The sequence below is a fragment of the Urocampus carinirostris genome, chromosome 17 (assembly GCF_059441175.1).
Source record: "Urocampus carinirostris isolate Australia breed hairy pipefish chromosome 17, RoL_Ucar_1.0, whole genome shotgun sequence".
Lineage (NCBI taxonomy): Eukaryota > Metazoa > Chordata > Actinopteri > Syngnathiformes > Syngnathidae > Urocampus > Urocampus carinirostris.
Window position 1 is genome coordinate 29,771,945 of NC_142365.1, and position 14,581 is coordinate 29,786,525.

Genomic DNA, 14,581 nt, shown 5'->3' on the forward strand with positions numbered 1-14,581 from the left:
CACACAAACCAACTTTACCACTTTCCGGTTGAAAACAACTTCCAATTTATTTATTTTTCTAAATCTACTGCTTTTTTCAAATTCAACAAAAGTCTTGATTCAAAGTGAGTCCTTTAGTAGATGGCTGTTTTGTTTTGGAGCAAGATTCAGTCTTTCTGCATGAATAAACCATCCCATGGATTCCATTTGATTTCCATTTTAATGAAAGTTATGGGTGGGCAATACTGGGAATTTTGGTATTGATCCAATTAGGGTAAATAAAGGGTAGTATCAATCTATTCCGATATTTTTGCTTGGAAATGTCACGATAGATAAACCTGACCCTCTTGAGTTAGTTTAACTTTTTGATAAGCAATGGGCAAATATTTTATGCCTTGAGATATCAAAGATGGTGTATGTAACTAAGATATTCTACTTACTGACGTCATCTTCTGGATGAAATCCTCATTGCAGCTCCTTTTGTTGCAAGTGCAAGCATGCAATTCTTCATATATTTGAAGGTTTGGGTAGGCATTTGGTCTGTATTTTAAGCAGTTATTATCTTACTTTCACCATTTTCATCCGACAATTAAAGGATGCCCCCACCTCCAAAAAAATAAAAAACAAAAAACGCAACGTGAGTGCGTGATAACCTCTACCGTTTTTCAATTTCAAATGATTGGCATGAATAGCACATGAACTAGAAAAATGAAAAGACTGAATGTATACGGCTTATATTTTACTTATACGTATTTGATTTGATTTTATTGCATCCTTGTATTGAACTTATTTAATAAACACTGCGGCTGCAAAGAAAACTGCATTGGCAATGGTCCGTTAATGATAGACATAAAGGCAATCTTAAATCTTGAGTTCAAGCTATTCCTAAAAACAACCACTGAGTGGCAATGTTGTCCTTCAAATACATAAGGTTTCCTCATTTGCGAGCAGTTAGCTTTTTCCTCTATTTTTTCTTAACAATATTGACACAATTTGCAGTGCTTTGTTGTTACACTGCGAACACCTCATATCTGTAATGAAAACTTAGTGAGTAGGTTGGCTTAAATAGGTTTTTATGTGCTTGGTTTTTATGAACTACTTCTTATGTGTTTACAGACCTAGGTTCATGTGTCTAATAGTGAAAAGATAATTTGTAGGATTTGTTTCTCCTTCATTTGTATTTATTTTTTTTGAATTAACGAAGCCCATTTGGCCTTCGTAACGCTAAATTCCAGGTTTGCTACCTTTATCAATACGATGAAAAACTTAAAATTTCCTTTTGTGTCACGTACATTTAAATGTATATTCAACAATCAGGAAAGATTCCCTTTTCCTATAAACTAACATTATTATATTGTTGATTTGATGGTCCTCATTTGTACCAGGCCTAAGATGAAAGACGTCACCAATTATCGAGGTTCATAAAATAATCCATTTATTATATACTTCCACGTCTACTGTACATTTCCATCCACAGATATTAATACTTCACAAATTAAATCTTTTTTTTTCTTTTCGTTTGTGAGTGTCAAGATGACCGTGAACAACATTCGAGTGCGTCGATTCAAGCGGACAGTGAGCACGTTGAGGTAGATTGTCATTTGTGTTATAAAACGAAAAAAAACAAGAATATGTCAACATATTTACGTTTTCTGCCTGAGTTTGGCTTTAAGCTCCGTGAAAATAAAGGATGTTACCTTTCCTTTTATTCGTCTTCGCCTTAAAGGGACATTGTGTAATATTCTACCACTACATGTTGCTGTATTGAATAGTGCAAGCAAAAACGAGGAAGATGACAAATGATGGAGACTCTCAGTGACAGAAAAAGGTAAAGAAAATAAGAAGAATCAATTACAAAAATTGGGGAAAAAATAAAAATAAATAAAATAAAAACAGAAAAAAAGGGAAGAAGAAGGAAATACTGTAAATGGTAAAAGGGGATTGGGGTTATGAAAAAAATGAAAGAATGAAAATAAGAAATTTAAAAAGGGAAAAAAAGAATTAAAAAAATCAAGAAAATGAAAGCTAGGTAAAAAAAGAAAGGGCAAAAAAAGACTTGTTTTTCGGAAGGATTGCTGTACCAGAATATGTAAAATACAGTAATCCCTCATTGTTTGTTGTACTAAAAACTTCCCGCAATAGTTAAAACCTGCAAGGTATAACATTTGTTTATTTGTGTAATTATTTAGTTGCTTACAAACCTAAATAACAAGCTCAACTCTTTGACAAATACTCATACTGTACTTTTTATTTTTTTCTGGCAAGTGGTTTCTGTATTCCTGTAGTGCAGTGGTTAGCACGTCCACCAAACACATACAAAGTCCCTGGTTCATGACTGGGTAGAAATATATCTTCATGTGGAGGGCCACCGGGCTGTACCTGCCCAAGACACACCACAAGAAATGGCACCCCTAGAACCCTAATGGTTAAAGGATCCAACCAACTCTCAAATTAAAAATAATTTGGTCTTTTTCAACTCTGAATTAAGAACCTGAGCCACTTTACTTCACATGATATTTTACCGCCATCATATGGACCTTATAGAAACTGGCATTTACCTTCCCCTCTGTCATCTGTCAGGAACCATATAATTTTTTCATTGGCGAATATTTTTGAAATAGTGTCTGTGAGCCAAAGACGTGTCTCCAGAGCATGTTCAGCGAGTGGAGGGGTTCAGGTTTGTTGTCAATAGAAAACATCAATGCAGGACACAATGCATGTTGAAAATCCACAAAGTAGCAAAACCACAGCAAGTAAACCAGGATACATCGGGGGATTACTGTAAATGAAAGAGTTTCAACTTACTAATATAAAAACATGCACGTTTATATACTAGTTAATGTATTTTGGCCTATTATTCAAACTAATATTTTTTATTTAATGGGTGTTTTTAACCATTAAGGGGGCTAAATAATACACACTGTCCCTTTAAAGCAACTAAACACAAAATTACCACACGCACAATAAAGACCAACAGTAGAACAAGAACTGTAATGTGCCGATATAGACAATTAAACAACAAAGATAAGTCAAAATAGCTCATAAAAGGAAACTGAAAAAAAAGAAGTCTTTCAATTTCAAAATTTGCATCACAATGAAACAATAATTTAAAATGTCTTTGTTAAATGCATAATTTAAATTTTCTTTCCCGTGATTGGGATGTTTGCGACACAACAAGACGGAGGGATAAATACAATATTCCACATTTGGACAAACAGCAGGAGTGAATATGAGCAGTCATTTTCCTTCAGACGGGAGGTGCGTTCATGGACAAGTGAGTGTAGGTGGGTTTTACTTTTTGAGCCCCCACCCCAAAACTTAATTTGGGGTGTCATTGGTTGAGCTCTAGGGCCCAAACCTGCTGCGGCCATCCGGTCCGACCCTTTACTTTCTTCTCAGTACCGAGCGCATCCTGCGGTGGAACTTCGTTCTGTATAGAAACACACGCACAGAATTGAAAAATTATTTTTTTAAAAATTCACTCAAATAGGATTGGCTAACAGGGCAGTGACGTTTAATTTCATCTAAATTGATTTTGGGTTAATAGATTGAAAACGATAATCACTCGCTGAAAATAATGAGAAAATATGTTCAAATATGAAATATCGTGTTTTTGTATGTCACTTGAGAGTTGTGTCTCTTAAAATTACGCATGCATTTCAGCTGTCTGCGAACTATTACTTTATTTACACGAAAACAAATCAAAGATTGAATTAATAACGCACAGTTAAACTAATCTTCCATGCACGGGATGTCAAACTCATTTTAGCTCCGGGGTTACCTCGTAGAAAAAAGTATGGGGACCACACAAGTGAATTAAAGAGACAGAAAGCAAGAAAGAAAGCAAGAAATCAAGAAAGAAAGCAAGAAAGAAAGCAAGAAAGAAAGCAAGAAAGCAAGAAAGCAAGAAAGAAAGAAAGAAAGAAAGAAAGAAAGAAGGAAAGAAAGAAAGAAAGAAAGAAAGGAAGGAAGAAAGAAAGAAAGAAAGAAAGAAAGAAAGAAAGAAAGAAAGAAAGAAAGAAAGAAAGAAAGAAAGAAAGAAAGAAAGAAAGAAAGAAAGAAAGAAAGAAAGAAAGAAAGAAAGAAAGAAAGAAAGAAAGAAAGAAAAAAAGAAAGACATTTTGGAAGAAGGATAGCCTTGGGATTTTTTTCAATGAAAAAAATGTTCTTTCCCGTAAAAAAAGTTGAAAAACACTTTGCTTTGCGTTCGTTATACACAACATTGATACATAAATCAATAAATTTTGAGGTTTTTTTAATTACAATTAAGTGCATTTTGCTTATCAACCACAAATTTCCAGGTACAATGCACTATTTTTCCAAGCAAGACCTTCTCTTCCTGACATTTTTTTTTAAATCTTATTTTTCTCCTCTAGGTCTAAATCAGTGTTTTACCTGAAATATTACGTCTCATTTCATTGTAAACAACGTTTACTATTTTGTTATTAATGACTAGAGAAAATTCTAATTCTAGGTGAAAATTCTTACCATTTTTACTGGTGGTTTTCTGGAAGTGTCTCCCCAAAATCGATCAATGTAACGCATTTGCTTTATATTGATCGATTGATAGATGCGTTGTAAAGCATAAAACATGTCACAAATTGGCGAGCGTCATACGAAATCAATATAGTAAAAATTTGAAAGGAACATATCCGTATCAACAGGTAATACGACTGCAAAAACAAATCTCTCTTTTTCTCTCTTTCTTGATCCAAAAAAGGAGAAAAAAACGCGCATTTTCATAGCCAATTCAAACAGAAAATAGATTGCACATATTTATTTCATATTTTACAAATTTCGTATTTGGGACGGTAGTTTTCATCAAGCAAACGTATAGACAAAATGAAAATCCCGTTCCAACGACACAAATTATACATAATATTTTAAAATTGGCGAGTGTCATAAAAATTGAATCGATTTTCACGTCTCAAAGTACATTTCTACATCAGAAGATACTAATACTGCACGAATCAAATATTATTGAGAAAAATGGGACATTTTGCATACCTCCGCGTCTAATGTACAATTGCATAGCAACAGATATGACCCATCCATTCATCCATCCATATCTGCGGCGCTTATCCTCACTAGGGTCACAGGGGAGTTGGAGCCCATCCCAGCCATCTTTGGGCAGAGGGCAGGGGACACCCTCAACTGGTTGCCAACCAATCGCCAGGCATTCAGATACAGACGATTCATACGCTCTATAGGGACAATTTGGACCGGTCAATTAACCTGATGTGTCCTTCTGGAACGTGGGAAAAATCTTGAGTGTCCAAAAGGAAACCCACGCAAGAACGGGGAGAACATGAAAACTCCTCATGTGGAGGCTGCGGTAGCTGGTATTGATTCCTGGATTACCGCACCTTGGGGCTGCGCACCATCAACAGATACTAATACTGCAAAAAAATCTTACTTATTCTTAAGAAGATTGATTCGTGCGATATTAGTATTGATAATATGGAAATGTTCATTGAGCCGTGACAATACATTTTTTAGTACTTTGACAATTTAAATTATATAATATGTATTTGAACGGGAGTTTTAATCTTGTGTACGCTAACTTAATGAAAACTCCCATTCCAAAGACACAAATTCGGAAAAAAATAACTTAAAATATAATACTGCATTAATCAAATCTCCTTCCGAAAATTGGTCATTTTTATACCTCCATGTGTAATGTACAATTCCATACCTACGGATATTAATACTGCAAAAAACAAATCTTCCTTTTTCTTAAGAATATTGAATTCGTGTCGTGTTCGTATCTGATTATATTAAAATATATTCTTTTCCTATGACTTTCTATAAAATTAGATTATGTATAATTTGTGTCATTAGAACGGGAGTTTTAATTTTGTGTATGCTTATTTAATGAAAACTCACAAAATATATCAGAATATACTAATACTATATTAATCAAATAATCTTGAAAAAGGGACGTTTTTATACCTCCACGTCTAATGTACACTTCCATATCAACAGATATTAATACTACAAAAAAAAATATATTTTTTTTTCTCAAGAAGAATTGATTCGTGCAGTATTTGTATCCAATGATATAGAAATGTTCATTTAGACGTGAGAGTATATTAATTTCCTATGACTTGCGACACTTTGTGTCATTGGAACGGGAGTTTTAATTTTCTGAACGGTCACTTGACAATGAAAACTCCGGTTCCAAAAAACACAAATACACGAAATATGTAATAAATATGAAGCCTCTCTTTTTTTGTTTCAGTTAACAATCCAAATGTGCGTTTTTTCCAACCTTTTTCGATCCAACTAAAATTTTGCGCACTCCAGACTGACTCCATTTAAAACGTTTCCGATTTAATTCCTGTCAACCTGAACGCCTTATATTTTTTTTAAAAACAAGATTTTAAAAACATTTTTAATAGCCGATGCACACTTCTTCCAACAACAACAAAAACATTCAAGCCAAACTTTCTGTCAAAGTTTTTGTTAAAATTGATTCCCGGCACCAGTTTCATGTCTTTGAAGCTAAAGCTATAATTAAATTGACAGTATCCAAAACGTTTCTGTGATACGAGATTTGAATATGTTTTAAACTGTTTTTAAAATAAGCAACAACAAAAAAATCTACGGCCTAAAGATTTAATAAATGTTATTCATTTTGGTTGAAAATGTTTCTGTAATATGTGATTTTAAAATATTTGAAGCTGTTTTTCAAGGTATATTATATATTCATCTTGTTGTTTTTTTTTGTAGAAAATAGCAAACAGAATACTAAAAATAAATATCTGCGGGTTGAACAAAAGTTTTTTACTGGGCTCTAACTTGTTCTGTTTCTTACCGTCAACAATTGTATGTGCAATACTTTTGTTTGATTTGATGTATTTTGGTTTTTGTAGTGCAGTCTTAAACAATGTTGAAATAAATTACCAAGTATACTGTACCGTCTTGTGAGCAGATTATGTGTATATTAATAGAAAAAATAAAAGTAATTCGCTGCCATTTACTGACATGGATGGATGTGACAGTTGGCTGATCCGTATTAGCAAAGATGCTGAATAATGGCATATTTTTTTGCAAAGATAACGTTGGAATATTTCCTGTGGCACACTAGAGCAGTGTTTTTCAACCCTCTTTGAACCAAGGTACACTTTTATTTATAAGAAGGTTCTGAGGCACACCGTCCGTCGAAAATGTTTATGTCAAAGTTATGTCAAATATTTCACTGTACTACCTCATAACTAGGTACTTGGTATATAAAAAGAAGAAAATAATACTTAAAAATGAATGATGTTCTTTATTTATGTTTTTAAAACCGCTTTGTTAAACCAATTATGTTATTTAATGTACTGTCCTACCTCATGAGCAGATAATTAGTATATAAAAAGTATATAAAAATCTACTGCCCTCTACTGATATGGATGACTATTATAGTTCCTCGTCTGAAGATAGCAAAAGTACTGAATAATGGTCTGATTTTTTTGAAAGATAAAATTGGGCAAAGCAGCACGGCGGTGCAGTGGTTAGCGCATGTGCGGCACAGTTCTAAGGTCGTGGGAACCTTCTGCGTGAGTTCAAATCCAGCTACCGGCCTTACTGTGCAGTTTGTATGTTCTCCCCGTGCTTGTGTTCCAAAGACATGCATTTCAGGTGAATTGGCCGGTCCAAATTGTCCCTAGGTGTGACTGAGCGAGTGAGTTGTCTGTCCCCGTGTGCCCTGCGATTGGCTGGCGACCAGTTCAGGGTGTCCCCTGCCCACTGCCTGGAGATGGCTGGGATGGGCTCCAGCCCCCCCGCGACCTTAATAAGGATAAGCGGTACAGCTAATGAGATTAGATGAGATGAAAATTGGGCAAATTCCAGCGGCACACTAGACTACACTAGAGAATGTCTCATGGCACGCTAGTTTAAAAACTCTTGTGTTTGACCGATCGTAGGCTAATTCTTATTTCAATTGCAGATCGTTTCACCATTCTAGATTGTCTATTATTGCCACGGTATTCTTCAGTCTGTCTTGTATGTAAATGGGTACCACGATGTGTTTGTAAGGTTTAAGATGGCTTGGTACGGGGAATTGCAATTATTACCTATCGTCTTGTGTTAGGGTCGCCACCGACCTGTTTTGGATTTTAAATGCATATAAAAAAACGCATACATTTGTTTGAATGCTTCTTGACTTTGTCAGAAATGTATGTTTTAAAAAGATTAAGTAAAATAAATCACTACATTATAAAATGCTCTAATTGTACACTTGTATTGTTAGTGTCGGTTTCGACCCCGTTGTAAAAATAAGATTATAAAACACTAGCTACAGCCAAAACTGAAATCATAAATAAATTTGATATATTGTGCACCGACTGCAAGTAACGTATCTGCAAAAAAGGGGAAAAAAAGACACTAAAAGTGTCACTTTTCCACACGTGCATCCTAACACGCTTGCATACTCACAAACTTTTACTCTAATTTAGTTTTTTATGTGTTTTGGACCGAGGAATCAATCGATCTCGGTCCTTCTAGACTGTTTGTTGTTTGTTAGGTCTTGAAAATGTCTATTTAATATTCTTGACCTGTTGGGTTCTTCATTTTACATTTGTATCACATTTCCATTGCTAAAAAATACCCTTGTTCATAGAATAAATATCTAAGAGTCGAAATCAACACTAATACCAAAGACGTTATTATGGTGAATTATATAAAAATGGAAAATAAAACGATATTTAGCAGATGTGTTGGAATAACCCTTAGTTATAGGTAACAAGATAACGTTTTATTTATTTATAGAATGTTTATAAAGTTAATTTTAACATTTTTAAAAAATGAAATTAAGGGGTACACTGGCAGAGAAAATGCCAAGAGACCCACAACAAAAACAGAAAATACAATATTTTCATGTATAAGGAAGTCCCACAATGCAACCAAGCGATGGTAAAAAATTAGATGATGTAAAAGAAAGCTATTGTATCGAGCGTCATCAACCCGCTAGTGAGCGTCCTCAATTGAAAACTATTGCAAGAGAAGGACATTATATTATTGTATTGTACCCTATTTTTTGTGCAAGTAATTAGACGATTATCTTGCAATTACTCCTTATTTAAATCAATTAAAAAAAATCATATATTATACGTACTTTGGTTAATTCTGTACACTAAAGAACATAAATATATCAAGAGTTTATTTGGGTAGAATTTGTTATATGAGTCACCATCGATACTATTTTAATTTTAAAATTGTAATTCTTTAATTTCCATATTTCTGGTGCTCTTTTCTTGTGTTGATTTTGAGTATTTCTTTCTTTCAAGGAAAAGAGTTTCGGTTTCGGCCTACCAACTTTGGGCACATGCATTAATATAGTATTGCATTATTGCACGTCATGCTGTTTATTGGTGCTAATAATATATGTTTTGCTTTTCTTATTTAATTATTTATGTTTATTTTTCGTGCTGTAATAAAAAGCCGCGAACAAACAATTGCAATTATTAACAAGGGGAGCAATTGGCGGATGTTAACTGGTATGGTTCACGTATTCCTCAACAGCTAGGGACGTCGGGGCACCACTTCCTGTGGTGTGTCTTGGGCAAGTACAACCAGGGGCGCTCATTCTTCTCCAAGCCATTTTTGGGGTGCACTTTTGGGTTTTTTTTCCTCAATAGTAGAAATTACATGTTAACTTTATATAGACTTGAGGTATTTTAACCATAGAATTACCTACATATTTGCAGTGTTATAACTTTGTCATTTCTGATTTTACTTGAACTTCCAATCACTCAAAATGTTCAGGGGGACCTCAGCTGCAGGCGCGCACTTACATGCTATTTGTATGCCCTCCGGAGTTTTTTTTTTCCGATGCTTTTTCTTAAATGATAACTCCTAGGATCCACCCAAAAGACAATATATGTAAGAATACAAGGGTTAAATAAATTGTGTAAACTTTCCTAACTATGAAAAAATGATGTACGAAATTAGGAAAAGATTGTAGGGTTTTACCTTTTTTAATTTTGTTCGGTGCAGATTGAAAAAAACAACGGGGAAAACCCCATGTTCTCTTAGAATAAACTATATTTTTAAATTGGGGCCAGGTAATATGAGAACAATCGAAAATAACACTCCAGCAGCTCCCGTGTTATTTTCGATTGTTCTCAGTTATTTTCGATTGTTCTCAGCTTAGGGATGCTGCTGGAAAAGTGAATTTCCCTTCGGGGATGAATAAAGTATCTATCTATCTATCTATCTATCTATCTATCTATCTATCTATCTATCTATCTATCTATCTATCTATCTATCTATCTATCTATCTATCTAGTAGGAATTTTAAAGAGAGAAAAAACGATTAATGCGGACATTCCTTACCATTTACCTTTAATGTTTTTAAAGAAAAAAACTTGAGATTTTAGAAGTGTTTCTACTCTTTGGATAACGTTTATTTCAAAGCAAATAAAATTTATTTCGTTTTTGCTTTTTTTTTGGTGCATCCACACCCACCTGCGCGTCTCTTTTCCGTTTCAGATCCCGATTGTCGAATTTCTTGATCTCGGCCCTGAACCCCTCCGTCTCTCCCTGGTCTTTGGCCAGCACATCCATCAGATAGGCGATGTAGCTGGTGGCCAGGCGCAATGTCTTAATTTTGGACAGTTTGGTATCGGCAGGTACGTTGGGGATGCATTCGCGGAGCTCTGCGAACGCCGTGTTGATGCTCTCCGTCCTCCGCCGTTCCTTCTTGGGCCCGGATGCCCGGCGCTTGGCCGCACCACCCTGCAGGCCTTCGTGGTTGGGAACGGCGGGCGTGAGCTCAGGCCCGTTTGGGTAGGGCGGCGCTTGGATGTGGTAGTCCGGCGGCACTTCCCCGTGATTTAGCACCCAACTCTGGAAGTAGGGCGGTGCATCCTGGTGGCAGCGCTGCACGAAGGGAAAAGCTTCGTGCATGAGGTGGTGTCCGTGGTGGTGATGGTGGTGGTGCTGGTAACCCCCGATCAGGTTCATCCTCGCGGCTCCTCTCGATTGGCGTCTCGGTTGCTGTCACTCACCGCTACATGGCGCATTTCAACTCAATGTATTGAAAAGATGTACAAAACCTCCACTTTTTGCCGTTATGCTCCACTAGGAAAAATTTAAAGGTGCCAGGCCGCCAGGTTTATATATAAGGAGACCGTGTCCGGGAGTGGGCCAATAGTGTGGAGGGTGGGCGGGGTTTTATCTGACGGAGTCTTCAGTGACGTCTCCGCAGTCTGGTTTTGATGAAGGGAAAGCATTTCCAATCCAAATGATTGATTTCCTTGCAATCTTATTTTTTTCAGACAGGGTCAGGGAACTCTTGTGAAGGTGGAAGCTACCAGTTTGATACACTCCTGAAATCACAAATCACCTTTGTTAAGGAAAAGGAGAGGGTTCTTATCTGCATACACATGCAGTCATCTCTCGCTTTGGGCAAATGTTACTCCCCCAAAACGACCTGCAATAGTCAAAATCTGCAAAGTAGAAACATTTACTTATTCATTTACTCAGTTCCATACTTATTCATGTACAACATATTTTTTTTACCTAAAAAATAAGTCAAAGTTTCGCTGTGCACTATATTTGAACAATGATTCATTAGTTGAAAAATCACTGACTACAATTGCAACACATGCAACGAGAATCAAACCCGGATAGTGGCAGTGTGAGGAATACATTCTAAACACTAGACTACTGGGAATAGAGATAACACACTGAAAGGCATTAGACTTAATTTAATTATCACACTACTTTTGTTCACATGGAAGAAAAAGAAAGAAAGAAAATCATGCTGTAAGATATACATGTAAATAAACATAGAGAAGTGTTTGTGTATTTGATGATGATCCAGACTTTGGAGCCATTAAATAAATACATTATAAAATGTATGTTGGTAAAATGTTGGCTTTTGGTCACTTTCTTCTTACCTATGTATGAGTGTTAGCACTTGTTTTCAGTTGCATGACTGAATACAGTGACATCTAGTGGTCAAATAATACACATTGTCTCTTAGCTTCATATTGATGCAGGGGCCTTAAATTATTGTCTTGAGGGCTGAGAGTTGGAAGGCCAAGGTTTTTATCATTTAGAGCAGAATTCACCTGCCGTTTTCAACCTGAGCTACTTTTTGGTATTGATTAGCGCTAAGGGCTACCACTTTGAAATGCATTTCCAAAATAGCAACTTATGTTATAACTATGTTGTAACAATGCTATTATGATCTTATTACTTGGTTGTTATTATTAGAAGCCGTATCAAAATAAGCCCAGTCAACAATTTAAACATTATTTTTAAATACATTTATCACGTCAATGACCTCTCGTGTCAGTTAGAAATCACACTTCCTAATGAATCACTATTAGCACTATAAGCTGGTGAGCTATTTTCAGAACCAATCCACAGGCTACTCAGCTGCTCCAAGGGAACTACCTGGTGCTACCGATCACCACGTTGGAGACCCCTGATTCAGAAAGTCATGTTCAACTTTTGTAATTAACCTGTTGGACAAGAACAATATGTATGAATAAAGAGAAATAGAAAACTTTATATGGAGAATGCAAGTACCAATATTTTATGCGACAGTTTAACGATCAAGAAGTACAAAACAGAAATTTTATAAATGTTATATTGCCATTTATTTCTTAAATTTACAAGAAGAAAGTTTCATGGTGGAACTGGTAGTTCCTAAACATTTTGAGTTATTTTTGAAAGAGAATCTAATGTTATGCATCACCGTTTTGAGGATTGCTATTGATACCTACTTAAGAGGCCCTCACCGTCAACTTTCTCATTTTTATATACAGTTGCCCTCTCTGAGTTGGGCTAAAATTCTCACTGAAAGCCAATGGCAAGGTGGCCAAAGAGCTACTGCCATCATCCGGTGAAATGGTGCAAAACATAACTGGTGGGCCATCCATCCATCCATTATCTTCACCGCTTAGCCTCAGTAGGGTCACGGGGGTGCTGGAGCCCATCCCAGGTATCTTCGGGCAGTGGGCAGGGGACGCCCTGAACTGGTTGCCAGCCAGTCGCAGGGCACACAGAGATAGACAACTCATTCGCTCATTCACACTTAGGGACAATTTTGACCGGCCAATTCACCTGGTATGCATGTTTTTGGAATGTGGGAGAAAACCGGAGTGCTCGGAGGAAACCCACGCAGGCACGGAGAGAACATGCAAACTCCACACAGGAGGTTCGATCTCATGAGCTCAGAACTGTACCGCACACGCGCTAACCACTGCGCCGCCGTGCTGCCCACTGGCAGGCCACATATTATTAATTTTAAGACAGAGGCCACAGGCCAGTAAAAATCTGATTACGGGCCATAACTGGCCCCCTGGCTGGACTTTAGACATACCTTTAGTAAAGCATGCTTTTGGTGATTGATTTGGTGCATGCATGTTGTCTGCTTCTCCTTATCTTAGAGTACTCCCCACGCCCCATTCTATCTAGTGAAAAGGCAAAAGCAAGACAATCTTTTTACATGGCGTGACCTTGACGATATTTACAAACCATTTAGGGTCTCATCTTATCTAAATATAATTATAAATCAAGCCGGTGTGGATGGGGAGGGGTGTTTGGGAGACATCCCTCTCTTTTTTTGTGCGTATTCCATAAAATCTGTGTGCTCTCTTTTATTGTGTTTACACTGCGCCTCTTTGGACGCCTTCTCTTTTAAATAATCATGTGTCAAAGCTTGATAGCCAACCTCTCAAAAATTGGCCGTCTTATTTTTTTTTGGATGATCTTTGTTGGATGCACATTCACACTGGACACATTTTTATGTACACTTTTGGTCCCTTTTCTTAGGGAGACAATTTGACTTTGAGAGAAAGGACTTCATACCAATATGACCCAATATTATGACAGTTTTAATTTATTTAATCGTGTATAAAGATTACACAAGGTTTTACGGTAGTATATTTAGTGTTGGGCACGTTACATTAAAAAGTAAATAGTTATAGATACCCACCACCTCTTCAAAAAGTAACTGAGTTAGTAACTGAACTACTATTTAGTAAAAGTAACACTTACCTTGGAAAGTAACTATTTTCGTTACTTTAAAAAGAAGTTGTCATTTGTCAGAAAATATCAGATTTTCTGAGCTGTATTTGAGTAAGTTAAATAGAAAAGAAAAGACAGATATTTGTGTTATAGAGCCTTGTAATATTGATTGCACCTTACCAGCAACAGATTTATCCTACACTTGAAGTGCAACAAAAATAAACAGTTGACAATATCATAAATCCAAAATCAGCATGTACATAAACACGCACAAAAAACTAATTAAACACACACAAAAATGTCCGTAACCACAGACAACATATGTAAAAACGCACAAAGATGTATGTGAACACACAAAAAAACATACGTAATCACAGAAAACATGCGTTAACACATAAAACGTATGAAAACACGTACATCAACATGCACTAAAACATACGTGAAAAAGCACAAAAATGTATGTAAACAGGCACCAAAAAGTACATAAACACACACAAAAACATATGTAAACACACACAAAATCGTATGTAAATATTCATACGTACGTACACACATAAAAGGTGTGTAAACACACATAAAAACCTACATGAACACACAAAAAAATCATAACTAAGTGCGCACAAAAAGGTAC

The 14,581-nt window shown here is 36.1% G+C and overlaps 1 protein-coding gene across 1 annotated transcript; it reads right to left on the reverse strand.

Annotated features, from left to right (window-relative positions):
- Positions 1 to 1,443: 1,443 nt before the first annotated feature.
- LOC148349738 (heart- and neural crest derivatives-expressed protein 1-like) lies at positions 1,444 to 11,032 on the reverse strand. Its single transcript, XM_088321068.1, has 2 exons — positions 10,435 to 11,032; positions 1,444 to 3,409 (listed from the first exon to the last, which is right to left on the reverse strand). Exons 1-2 carry the CDS (start codon positions 10,930 to 10,932, stop codon positions 3,311 to 3,313), a joined length of 597 nt encoding a protein of 198 aa, XP_088177194.1. The 5' UTR covers positions 10,933 to 11,032; the 3' UTR covers positions 1,444 to 3,310.
- Positions 11,033 to 14,581: the final 3,549 nt, after the last annotated feature.

Bases quoted from the DNA above. Each gene is read 5' to 3' on its own strand.
- LOC148349738 (XM_088321068.1), bottom strand. From the start codon at position 10,932: ATGAACCTGATCGGGGGTTACCAGCACCACCACCATCACCACCACGGA. The intron at 3,410-10,434 runs GTGGGTGTGGAT...GTTTCTATACAG, and splicing joins AACGGAAAAGAGACGCGCAG to AACGAAGTTCCACCGCAGGA.